This window comes from Euleptes europaea, chromosome 6 (genome assembly GCF_029931775.1).
Source record: "Euleptes europaea isolate rEulEur1 chromosome 6, rEulEur1.hap1, whole genome shotgun sequence".
Taxonomy (NCBI): Eukaryota; Metazoa; Chordata; class Lepidosauria; order Squamata; family Sphaerodactylidae; genus Euleptes; species Euleptes europaea.
Genome location: NC_079317.1, coordinates 67,388,851 through 67,402,439, shown reverse-complemented (window position 1 = coordinate 67,402,439; position 13,589 = coordinate 67,388,851). Strand labels below are relative to the sequence as shown.

At 44.2% G+C, this 13,589-nt stretch overlaps 1 protein-coding gene across 1 annotated transcript in view; it reads left to right on the top strand.

Moving 5' to 3' along the window:
- The window catches only part of PRR5L (proline rich 5 like), a 38,516-nt gene extending 27,900 nt beyond the window's left edge, over positions 1 to 10,616 (top strand). The window contains exons 7-8 of the mRNA XM_056852185.1: positions 1,298 to 1,424; positions 10,240 to 10,616. Coding sequence (XP_056708163.1) covers positions 1,298 to 1,424; positions 10,240 to 10,616 — 504 coding nt within the window. The remainder of the gene's footprint in view (positions 1 to 1,297; positions 1,425 to 10,239) is intronic.
- Positions 10,617 to 13,589: the final 2,973 nt, after the last annotated feature.

Below are 13,589 nucleotides of genomic sequence, written 5' to 3'. Positions count from 1 at the left end.
AATCTCTCCCCCCGCCCATGATGTGAGCCCATTACATCCATCTCCAAGGGAGTTCCCTTAAAATTCCAGCTGCACACCTGGTTTTGTTCTCTTGGCTACTTCATATGGAACACTTTGTCTAGGAAAGTCCCATGTAGACTCATAGGCAAGTAAAGCCTTTATGATTTGAGTGGTTAGTTTAAGACTAGTCCGATCAGGGCTCTATTGTTTCTCTTCTGTGACTAGGGTGGTTCTGATTACAGTGACTGATTTAGTTTGATGTTGGGTTTATTTAATGATTGCAATGGGTTTATTTGTCATAAGCTGCTTAGAATAATCCTCTATAAACAGTGAAAGAAACAAATTACACTTTGGTGGTCATTTGTTTGCTGCTCACATAGGGTAGTAGGTGAGTGGAACAGCTTACTTGTCCCTTACTGTCATGCCATTTACATCTTCAGCCCTGGGTTGAAGGATTCATAGGGTCTTTTTTAATCCCTGCAACTCCCAAAAGGTAGCATTGTACACATTCCAAATGCTCAGTCAAATGCAGTAGGTAACTATATATGATGTTTACCATTTTGTCGTTGAGAGGCTGTGTGTATAGTGGTTAGACTATTGTCAGACTAGGATCTAGATGACCCAGATTCAAATCCCCACTCACTGGGTGCCTTTGGGCCAGTCACACACAGTGGGTTCTTTTGAGGATAAAACAGAGGAAGGGAAAATGATGTCTGATCTGCTTTAGGTCCCCATTGGGGAGAAAAGTGGGATATAAATGTGTGTGTGTGTAAAGTGCCATCAAGTTGCAGCCAACTTATGGCGACCCCTTTTGGGGGGTTTTCATGGCAAGAGACTAACAGAGGTGGTTTTGCCAGTGCCGTCCTCTGCACAGCAACCCTGGTATTCCTTGGTGGTCTCCCATCCAAATACTAAGCAGGGCTGACCCTGCTTAGCTTCTGAGATCTGACAAGATCAGGCTAGCCTGGACCATCCAGGTCAGGGATATAAATACCTAAATAATAAAAAAATCCCTATAACTCTTTCTTTTAAAAAAGCTGAATAATTCTTCTGAAACTCGTTTCAGGACGGTAGCCCTGTTGGTCTGCAGCAGAAGAGGTAGATTCAAATCCAGTAGCCCCTTAGAAATCAACAAGGTTTTCAGGGTGCATGCTTTTGAGAGTCAAAGTTCCCTTTGTCAAAATTGTTGGCCTCTGAGGCGCTACTGGGCTTGAATCTAGCTCTTCTGAAATGAGTGATGTAACAAATGTATATGTTAGATACATGTGACGTGTGTGTTTTGGTGTTTTTGTTCCAGGGAGTCCATGAGCCCACAGGTCCCAGTAAGGCCTTCATGCAGTTGGAGGAGCTTGTTAAGCAGGTGGTCTCCCCATACCTTGATCTGTGTGAAGAACACTGCTTTCCTGGCAGCACCTGCGCCCTGGGTAAGATGCACCATGCTGAAGGATGGTGTTTATCCTGTCATTCAAACACTTCTTCTAATCTGTGTAATCGGGAAATGTGTCCCACCTGAATAATGGGAGTAGGGGCTGGAGGTCGAGAGCAGTTGTTTGTTTTGGAGTGTTAAAGGGTACCAGTGTATGTGTTTATCCCAGCACTGTCTCCGATAAACAAATTACACAGGATTTGGTATTGTTAGAACACCTGTTTGACCAGAGGCAGCACAGCAGGATGAAGGACACGCACGTGTTCTACCACCCAGTGATGCCTCATTTCTTGCCTTGTAGTTTGTCTGCAGCCAGAAAAAGTAATCGATATGTAGCTTTGTACAAGAGAGAGGCTTTAAAGTGTCCCTGAACAAAGTCCAATCAATTCAACTTTAAACATAATTTGTCTGTATGGAAATAACTTTCGCTTCTTTCTTTCCCCCCCAAATTTTATTGACTAGTAATGAGACATTCACCATTGGCAAGCTGCTTTATTAGCCGTTGGTTAAAATCTGATTTAAACAAAATTCTTCTCATTATTTATTTTAACATCTAAACGGCTGACCTGGTTTGCCTTTGTCCAGTGTGTGAGCAAAGAACTTTCCTGCCCAAAGTCCACATTCTTTCCTTTTTCTGGATTCCCCCTTGTTTCAGTTGCTTCATCAGACACCCCCACCCCCCCGGCAGTTTACTGAATTAGCTGGTTGTTAGTTTGCAGTTGTTGTTTAAGTCACCATTGCTGAGGACTTGCCACTTTCATGCTATGTTGTGGAAATGTCAGTAAGGAATACATCAGGTTAATTGCTAGATTTGAGTCCAGCAGCACTGGGTATCTTGTTGATCTCTAAGGTGTTACTGGACTTGAATCTAGCCGTTCTACTACCCTCTGAAACTATGAGATTATTGTATTTTTCGCTCCATAAGACACACTTTTTTCCTCAAAAGTGAGGGGAAATGTCTGTGCGTCTTATGGAGTGAATGTGTGCACAGTCGGCTGGGCACGCTGGAACGATGCGAGCCGGCTCTGTGCGCCCTGTTCCAGCACGCCCAGCCGGCTCTGTGCACCCTGCCCGCCTCCCAGCTGGCCGTCGGGGTGAGAAAAGCCGGCTGGTGTCGTTCCAGCGCGCCCAGCTGGCTCTGAGTGCCCCGCCCGCCTCCCAGCTGGGAGGCGGGCAGGGCGCTCAGAGCCAGCTGGGCGCGCTGGAACGCGTCGTTCTACCGCGAGCCGGCTTTCCCCGCCCCGACGGCCAGCTGGGAGGCGGGCAGGGCGCACAGAGTGGCTCGCGTCGTTCCAGCGCGAGCTGGCCAGCTGGGAGGCGGCCGGGGTGCACAGAGCCGGCTCGCGGCGTTCCAGTGTGAGCCGACTTTCCCCACCATCTTGTCTCCTTGCCTGTCTCTTAGGCCTCCTTTTAAAAATGATACTACTTAAAAGAAATGTATCAGTGCCAGTTGGTAAGCTACTTTTATACACCAAGCGTCACTTTGAAGTTGAGCCTGTGCTGTGGCAAAGAGGGGAAACACAAGCATGCCCTCTCCTTTTCAGGTACAAATATTCTCTGCTGTCTTTGTGGGAAGAGAGAATGCAAATCAGCTGGGAATGAGAATGACACATATTATAGATTTTTTTTGCATATTGCACACTTCTAAGTAGTTAGTTTAGAACCCCTGGCTTACTGTGATGTATTTTGCATGGGTAGAATGGATGTGATCTTGTGGTGATTTCTGTTTGTCCAAATCAGGGACTTTATTTTCCCATAGCAGCTGCCTTCCCTCTTCCCTTTCTTCTACTTGTGGCATGTTTCTAAATCAGTTGTGCTGGACACTTCTGTCTAGGTGCAGCCATGCTGTCTAGTCCCCTAAGCATATTTACTTGGAATCAAGCTGTACTGAATTCACAAGAAACTTCTAAGTAAACATGCTTACAGCTGCCGTCTTTGATTCTCAATTGTTGCCTTTGGAATTGTTTGTTGGGAGCTACTAATAAGTCTCTCCATTTCCTGCGTCTTTCTGAACATCACCTTCTGGGCCTCCTGCTTTCTGCCTAACTTCAAGCAAAGCGGTACTAGACATTAAGTTGTCAATATATATCTCAAACCATCTAGGTGTACTTTTCACAGAAGAAACATAATCACTGCACAGCTTGCTGTTCACAGTCAATAAAACCATGCCCCTTACCCCATAGAAGGAAAATAATACAAAGTGTACAGGGACTTGCATGATACTAAAATGGTTTGTTTGAAATATAGCCATGTGATTCTTGTGAAACTCTCCAACTATCTTCATGTCTGCCAATAAAACAAGCATTGGTGTCATAAAGCAGTTTTATGTACTCTATGGCCTTGAAAGGGCTTGTTTGTTGAAAATAATCACATCAGGCTTCCGTGCAGAAGTCATATGCGCCTCCCAGTGCTAAGTGTATCGGTGCACATGCAAATGGTTGTTCCTGGTGGGATTCTTAGTTGGGGGCATGCTGGGAAGCTGCATTTTGGTTAGCTTGGCCTCACTGACTGTGAGACTGGAAATGGCCTGGAACAACCCTTTTTGAAATGTCTGTTGAGGGGCCAGCTTGCATACACAAGTCCAGATGACAGTGCGAATCAATCCTTAATGTCTGCTGTCCTCATGTAGTCCCTTGGTCCCAAGAGCACTCTGTTCAGGTGGGTTGGGAAATGGAAGAATTCTATAATTTCTTTCATTAGTAAACCATTTTTCAAAGCATGTTTCCTCCACTTATCATAAAGCTTTATTTGGACAACTAAATGTAAATGCTTATCCTTCCTGACATGCCTGGCCTCTTGTATGTGCTCACCATTGTGGAAGGATTCCATGTGTGCTTCAGCAACATAATCAAGGGGTTAAATGAGCCATTAAGACTAGTTTGCATAACTCACCCAGAGTGGTTCACCACTTTGGAATTAAAATGTGTGCAAAGAAAATGAGATTTGTTGAGGACAGGCTATTGCCATATTACAGAATGAAAAAGGGCCTTGGATCATAAATAACACTCATGTAGCTGCCTTATACTGAGTCAGATCATTGGTCTATGAAGGTTAGTATTATCGACTCTGATTGGCAGCATCTCTTCAGGGTCCTAGATAGAGGTCTTTCACATAACCGTTCCTTTTAACTGGAGCCTCCAGGGTTTGAATCAAGGACTTCCTTGTGTGTTCAACTACTGAGCCACAGCCCCTCCCCAAGATGTATAAGCCCCTCCATCTCCCAATCCACTTGAACATACAAAACATGACAGTTTGGAATTAGTCATCCTTGCAGTTTCAACACAAAAATCCCTGTTTTAATTTTGCATTCCCCTTGTGTGAATCAAACCCTTGATTATTTATTTTTGCTCCGCTTTGTCTTGTCACACCACATTTTCCCCTGAAGGACATAATTATTAATCATTGTTTGTGATTAATCAGGCTTTGTACATTATAGATATGAATGATGTACATATACATTGCATACAGAAATTATACTGCATGCATGCATACTCAATGCCAAGAAGTCTACAAAACCAAGAGTGACAGTGGCAAACTGAAATGAGTGATGAAAAGATAAGCAAATAGAAAAAGATGAAATGGCAAATATGTGTTCATCCCTAATGCAAAGTGAAAAGAGGGATACAATGGACTGCTGCTTCAGAATTGTTTTGTATGCATATCAATGAAGGACAGGAGGCGCCTGCCTAACAGGCCCACTTGCTGAAATCGATAGTAGCAATTCCCCCATTTTCCTAGTCAGCTTTTATGAGATGTGTGGGTGCTGCTGCTCTGCATCTCTCATAGCATATCCCCGGTAGTGGTGGTGGTAGAAAGTGCTGTCAAGTTGCAGCTGATTTTTGGCGACCCCCTAGGGTTTTCAAGGCAAAACACATTCAGAGGTCATTGCCATTGCCTGCCTCTGCAGCGCTACCCTGGACTGGTGGTCGCCCATCCAAATGCTAACCAGGGCCAACCTTGCTTCCACGATCTGATGAGATTGGGCTACTCTGGGCTATCCAGGTCAGGACAGTACCTGGTAGTATTTACTTAAAGAAGCACACAATGCAACTTCATTGCATTTAGCATTTCCTTATCCCTTGTCAATAGCAGCCAGTGAACTGGGGCAGGGACATTTGGACTGTTGCATCATGTTTCTTTAACTAGATATTACTGGGGAACACACTGAGGCTTTAGAGCCATCAGTATTTCTGTTCCTTTAACTGTCGCATTCTTAACTGCAGAGCTGAGCAATATTTCCACCTACTGGCAATCTGAAGACAAATATACAGTACACTTTAGTGCTGTGGATGTGAATGGATTTTGATTGAACACATCAGAAATAGTGAGTCATATCTAAATAGTTCAACATTTCAGTCTCTGCTGATCCAATATTTCTTATTGAATGTTATTATTCCTGGGGAGGCAGTGACTAGCAGCTGCTGAAGGGCCAACCAAAGCGACCTTTCCCGTGGCTTGTTGATGAGATTCTAAGCCTGGACCTGGAAGTCCCACCTATTCTTCATCTGGTGGGCATCTTATAAGCAGCCAACATTTTTTATACCTTTTGGTAATAGATTCTCAACAGTATCAATGTAATTTTGCTTCTCTAGTGCTTCAGTACTCATTATCCCTACTTCTTTGTGATTACACTGAGGCCATTTATGCATGGTCAATTTTGATGCTCACTCAAACCTCTTTTTTAAAATGCGACTTCCTTCTTTTTTGTACTCTGATTTTTTCTACTGTTTTTTGCTCATCATTTCATCTCACTAATCTCATCCTGGGCTTAATTTTATTAGAACTCCGGATCTCTTGAGAGGGAGTTGCTGTAAATTGCTGCATAGGCTGAGTGTCCCTGAGCAGTTAACTCTTTGTGTGCAACGGCTCACCAAGTGGATCAAAAGCGTTTCCCTCATGCTAATGATTAACTGGCTAAAAGGTATATTTTTCCTAATAAATATCTAAATGGCCAAATGTGGGGGGAGGCGGAGGTAAGGTGTTCACTGTTACTCGAGAGACATTTAGTTTGATGCAGTGTGTGTGTGTGTAAAAAGTGCCTTCAAGTCGCAGCCGACTTATGGCGACCCCTTTTTGGGGTTTTCATGGCAAGAGACTAACAGAGGTGGTTTGCCAGTGCCTTCCTCTGCACAGCAACCCTGGTATTCCTTGGTGGTCTCCCATCCAAATACTAACCAGGGCTGACCCTGCTTAGCTTCTGAGATCTGACGAGATCAGGCTAGCCTGGGCCATCCAGGTCAGGGCAGTTTGATGCAGTAGCATAAGGGAAATAACTCAACAAAGTGAGCAGAGAGAGGCTGGTCTTGGCATGACTCTGGGGTCAAAAGTCAGGATAGTTTTTCCATCTGCCAAAGCTGTGGTTCCAGGCTCCAACCTGCTATCTATTCTTAGTCTACCCTTATCTGATGAACTTGTTAATCTCTCTCCCCTCGTTGCTTCGTTTGGAATGCAGCAATTTGCTGAATGTCTGGCTGTGGGAGAATATGTCGGCTGAAGGCCAGACTTGTGTGGGGCTGTGGAACAGAGCTTTCCATGTTTTGCTTTCTCCTGGCTTTGCCGCTTTGATTTGGCCATTAGAGGGTTTTGGAAGAGATCTTCCTGGAATGCATCACCTTCAAGATATGCTTTTCCAGCTGGTTTTTATTACCTCGGCTCCAAGTTGGAAGGGACTATTGGAATCACTGAGTCGAGACCTCTGAACAAAATGAGATACATGAGAAACGGTTGCAAAATCTAATTTTGAAAAGTGGGATCATATGCTGGCTTAGCAGAATGCGGCTATTGAGCTCTCTCCTCATCTCATCTGATTGAAATAAATAAACCTGGCAATTTAAACGGGCTGTGACCCAGAAAATCTTCACAGCACAGGAAAACCTGGCTACATTTATTGGAAGCTCCTGTTCTGTCTCTCAGGCCCACAGAGTTTCTGCCAACCTACATTCTTATCTGGTATCCATATTTCCATGCAACAACCAGCCTAATCCTATGAGCTGCTGTGGTGGGTCCTGTTACTAGGGCGTAAGCGTGTAACGCTAAGCCAGCCTCAGCCTGCTCACCCGACACAAAAATATCCCCTGTAGTACTGGTGTGTTGGGATCGGAGAGTGGCAGAACAGGGTCTTTCCAGCCCCTTGCAGGGCTTTTTTGCCCTTAAATATTGAAGCCCCATTCACAGACGTATCACATCCATATCTATAATAGTTAAGGAAGGGCACGGGGCCTTTGAAATACTGTTTTTCTCCAGCCCGTTTTCAAGGCATTTTAGGATGCTGCTTTTGCATGACTGAGACTTGCTCGTGTCCAGAGTTCTGTCACCCACAAAAGTCCAAGCCCAGATCTAAAAGTTAAAGATGAACTTAGCAAACTTGTGCTGCCCTTGTGAATCTTTAGGGTCACTTATGCAGACAAATTAAGTGTAGAGCCTCTTTGATTGTTTTGAGGTGCATTGCTATAACAGTACAATATCGTGAGAGAGATGCTTCAAAGCTGTGGCTACAGGTTCGTCTCTGATGGTGTAATTCTCATTGAGACTGAGGGTTGGAATGGTTCTCAGCTCTATCTGTCTAGCTGAGCTAATTCCTAAGATCACCCTACCTCTCCTTCCCGGAGTGTGACCAAAATGTAGCTGAACAGCCCCTCGTGCTTCTTGGTTGTCCCTGTCCTCGGGGAGGAAGAGAGAAGGTCAAGAATGCATGCAGTCCCTGAAGGGCTCTTCAGTAACCTGTTTTGAAACATATAGCGTGGCTGTCAGACACCAGACTTTGTGGCTTTATCTCTACGAAGCCCTATAATTTAGTGTACTGAAAGTTACAGGCTAAAAAATAGGCTTCTTGGCCAGAATGCAGAATCTGAGATAGAGCTGTGAGAGGCTTAGCTGTTGCTGCTTTTTTTTTAACCCTATGCCTCATGGTTACAGAGAGAGGCTTCAGAATATACAGGCAATTAATGTGCTAATATGCTAAAAGATCCTGGGGGTGGGGGAAGCTTCTAAATACAGGGAGAGATTTGCTCTCTTCCCTTTCAAGACTTGGGCAAGGTAGGTCTGTGATCCACTTAAAGTGGGCTGCTGCTATGCTGGAGCTTAGTGTCATAAGGAGTAGCTGGAATCTGCTGGAGCTTACAGTGTCATAAGGAGCTGGGATCCCCCCCCCCCCAAGGGCAATGGCAAAAATGCTAATAACAACATACCATTGTCAGCTGGGCAATCCTAGCAACTCGTGTATAGTGATGGAGTTGCTATATAACAACCTCAATGTCGCATTAACCATTCACTGAGGGTGCTATTCAGTATTAAGTGATGATGTCACAGAACATAGTACATGTCTCTTATGTTGCCTAATGTAGAAGCATGCTGCCAGGAAAGATATATATATTCTCCCTGCACCAGGATGTGGTGATGGCTGCCAACTTGGAAGGCTTTAAGAGGGGAGTGGACATGTTCATGGAGGATGGGGCTATCTATGGCTACTAGTCAAAATGAATGCTAGTCATGATGCATACCTATTCTCTCTAGTGTCAGAGGAGCATGCCTATTATATCAGGTGCTGTGGAACATAGGCAGGATGCTGCTACGGTCATCTTGTTTGTGGGCTTCCTAGAGGCACCTGGTTGGCCACTGTGTGAACAGACTTCTGGACTTGATGGGCCTTAGTCTGATCCAGCAGGGCTTTTCTTATGTTCTCCCTAGGTTAGTAATTTGAAGGCAATCTGCAGACACTAACTTTAAGGAGGGGCCATGTCTTAATGGTAGAGCACCCACTTCTCATGGCGAAGGTTCCAGGCCAATCTCTGGCATGTCCACCTAAAAAAGATCAGGTAGTAGGTGATATGGAAGGCATGAAAGGTGCTGCCAGTCACAGAAGACAATATTTTGCCAAAATCACTGGTGTGATTCAATATAAAGCAGCTTCATGTGTTCAAGCCTCCTTCAGATAGTAGTTCAAATCCCCTGGGAGACCAAACATAGCACAAAGACTTCTTGCCTGAGATGTAGGTAGAGCCAAATAGGGAAAGAAGGCATCCAGTTCTCATTGCAGCATACTCCAGTGGATAGGAAGCCTCCTAGGGGAGGGGTCGAGTCTTGCTTTGGTACAAAGGCTACATTACTGCTTGAAATACACAACATTTGTTTATCTTCAGAATGGAAGAATGCAGATTACAGTAGCACCCACACAGGAGACAGGGGTGTGAGGGCCGGTGTCTGAATGGGAAAAACCATGCCAGTAAGAAATATGAGCTGTGAGTTTGAGTCCCGGGGTGTGGGGAGGGGAATGGATGAACATTAGACCTTAATAAGGCAAAGCCTAACTTTTGGTGGGTTCTGCTGGCAACAATAATTTTAGATGGAAAAGATCAAAGTAAAGGACCGGGAACATCCCCAGTGCAACACTCTAATCACTTTTTCTTAGAAAAAGTAGAAAGTGGCCCCTTCTTCCTTTATTCTATGCCAATTCTTGCACAAATATTCCTTGGTAAAATACTGAAAGAGTAATATCGTACATATATAGCTAAAATTACTGTAAATCAATACCCTCTAGGAAAACTGTATAAATATTTAAAATAGCACAATATCAGGTGTAGGTGATGTATTATAATCAGAATGTAATTTTTTAAAAATGGTGGTTGTGTGTGCAAATGACCATTCTTGCTTACTGAAGCTAACACAAATTTCTTCCTTGTGAGCCGTATCCAGAGGGTTTGTGAGAAACTGCACCTGGAACAAAATTGCTAGAAGTAGCACAGGGAAAATTCCCTGACAATTTGCAGTTTGTTCACGTTCTGCTAATCCACGTGCCTTCCTTTTCTGTTTTCCAGAGAGAAGATACTATCGACCTCGTCCCAACGGACTGAGCTTCTCTTCTCATCCCGTGGCAGCCCGCCAGGCCAGTGAGACTGCCTTGACACCCCTGACAGAGCAAGAGGGAGAGGCGTATCTTGAGAAATGTGGAAGCATCCGTCGGCACACTGTTGCTAATGCTCATTCGGATATCCAGCTGTTGGCCATGGCTTCTATGATGCACTCGGGTATGGTGGTAGAAGAACCAGACAATGGGGACAAATGCCTTCTCCTGCAGCCCAGCTTAAACCACAGACAGTGCGCGAGTGAGCCCAGCATAGCAGATGGGCCAGAAGTACTGGGGACAGCAGCTATGCAGGAGCCTTCGGAACTCAGCTGTACATCAGTCTGCTAAAATGCCACCCAAGTGAAACTGCGGTTGGGAGACGAAGAAGAAGAAGTGCACTAATCAAAACAGTGGTTTGCTATATGCTGCTGTGAACAGTGGAAAATTCAAACATTGGGAACTGAATTGACATGCCAGGCCTGGGGACTGGCTTAAAATTTTGAAGTCTCTTTTTGAAAATGTTGTTTTTCTGGCTCCTGATTATGTGGCTTATTTTTCAAGGATGGTACAAAGCTGCTAAATTCAAGTATTCCATTGTCTTTTATCTATCTCCCCTTTTTTGAGGGGGCTTTTCCAGAGGTTTTCCTAACAGGATTCTACCACCCTGGGCTGCTCTTTCCTTCTTTGACAAGTGCATTTCAGGCACTGTGGTACTGTGTAAGTCTAATTTCGTGGTGTAGTACACAACCAGGAAGGTAAGAAATGCTACAGGGGAAGGCAGCCTCCCTGTACTGAATACAAGAACCCAGCCATGAAGCCTATGAAGCCCCAAAGGGGATTGCCCTTTTGCACTGTAGAACAAGTGATGAGTGGTGCATAACGAACGGTAGGGATGAGAACACTCGGTTATTTAACATGGAATGAAATGGACTAGTCTCATCAGTTACTACTCTGCCTCACTGGACAGCAGTCACCACAGAAGAAGCTGCTACCACCATTTGGTTCTTCTCTTGCTAGGTTTTAAGTGGTTTTAAATGTTTTGTGTTCAGAATTGGTTTCCTCAGGAATAACTTCCAAAGAACAGTCTTAAGTATTTTGATTTCAGGGACACAGCTGGGGGAAGTCTCCCATTTTAGATAATATTTCTTAGAATGCATACATATTCTTGCCTGAGATCAGTGGCAGCGGCGAATGGATAGCCATTCAGCAGTGACGTGCCACTGAATGGGTTGGTTTTCATGAATCCATTCCTCCAGAGCAAGAAGCTTTCCTCTGACTCAAGGAGTCTTGCTGCTGTGGAAGAGGCCTCCCTGGTGTAAGAGGCAGGAGTAGTTACTTTTGCCTGCTTTTCTGCCCTCTCTGCAGCGGCACACCTCTTTGTCCACAAATTCCCAAGCCTCCAGCGTTACTTTCTGAGCTGTTGCTGGGGATGGGAAAGGTCTGCATCTGTAATTGCCTTTTGTTGGTACATAGGAGTCAAATCCATTAACTCCTGTAAGTATCCGAACTAGAGAACTGACCAGGCTGCAAATACTTTTTACTGCCATAAAAATTGAAAGATATTTAATTGTCTTAACTACACATGGGATTGGGTTGTCTACATGAGCCCTTAAGGTGATTGATTCCCTGTACTTTTCACCCTCATAAAAACTAGTGTTTGGTAATATCTCTGCAAAGAGTGATGTTTTTATTATTGTGTCTGCCACCACCCTCACTGACAGATTTTGAATTAACCTTCCTGGACTTCAGAACTTTAATTTCCATTAGCAAAGTCTGATGTAGTTCCATTTCTATATACATGTCAGTCAGCAGCCCTGTCAGAATTATGTTTTTAAGATCCTTTGGGAATCCAAATCACTGTTGAAGGGAGAGTCTCTTCCCCGCTCCTATCTTTGCAAAAAAGCCAGCGGATAACTGTAATATGTCAATTTTTATTTTTTAAAATCCATCTTTATTTTTTCCTTTGGTGTGGTATGTGAACAGTAACAGTGTTACGGGCATAAACCATAACTCCAGGAAGCAGGTTCATCTTTAATGGGATTTACTCTGAAGGGTAGTGGAGTTTCATAAGGTTTGAACTATTACTGCAATAATGGTGGTGGCGAGGTGTCAATTACCCACTATCAGCTCAGTATAGCACATAAGGCCCACTTATACAATTACTAGCTCAATTCCATTATGATCAATGCAGCTTCTAAGCCGTAAAATGGCATCCTTTTATAACTGTTGAGGGAAGCTTAATGTGCAGATTACCGAGAACCAACAGTTATTCTTTTTTTAAGTTCCACACTAATTCTGTCCTGATTTTGTCTTTTGGCCAGTAGGATGATTCTGTTGGTAATAGAATGGAATGGAAATTGTTCCTGGGTTTAACTTGAATTTTTCTGCCCCCTCCCCAAACTCAGACTTATACCCGTTATAGTGGCTGTAGCTCAAATCTATGGCAAATATTAGAACAGTAAGAGAGTTTTCATGAGCCCCATGGCGCAGAGTGGTAAGCTGCAGTACTGCAGTCCAAGCTCTGCTCACGACCTGAGTTTGATCCCGACGGAAGTTGGTTTTAGGTAGCAGGCTCAAGGTTGACTCAGCCTTCCATCCTTCCGAGGTCGGTAAAATGAGTACCCGGCTTGCTGGGGGTAAAAGGAAGATGACTGGGGAAGGCACTGGCAAACCACCCCATAAACAAAGTCTGCCTAAAAACGTCGGGATGTGACGTCACCCCATGGGTCAGGAATGACCCGGTGCTTGCACAGGGGACCTTTACCTTTTTAATAGAGTTTTAGTGTGGAAGTCTTGGTGAAGTATAAAATGGTGTGACTGGGGAGAACCTTTTAATAAGCTTTACTTCACCCGGCAGCACCCCAGGGTTTGTCACATTCCTGCTTTACCCATGGTACCAAGTATACCAGTGGGAAATAACGTTCAGAGAGAGATTTCTGACCTCCGTATAAAACCCACCTTGGTCTATGGTTAATTAACTGGAGGGCAGAGACAAGATGGGTTTTCTTTTAAAAACTGAACAAGAACAAAGTTTATTTGAAGTAACACCAACTGAGGGAAATATTAACAGGTAACATAGAGACAGGGAACTTCATTTTATACACTATCCATGGCCAATGGTAAGGATATTGCGGATTTCAATGTGAATAAGTTCAAGATCGAACTTACTGTGTTCGAAAGTAGCAATCAGATGGGAGCTCATAACTCCGTCGGGTTTTTCCCCAAACAACCATGAATGCCTGCTGTGTATTGAGTTTCCCCAGAACTACACACGTTCAAGAATGCTACTGATTCAAACTGATCGGCAGCCATTAGCGTCAT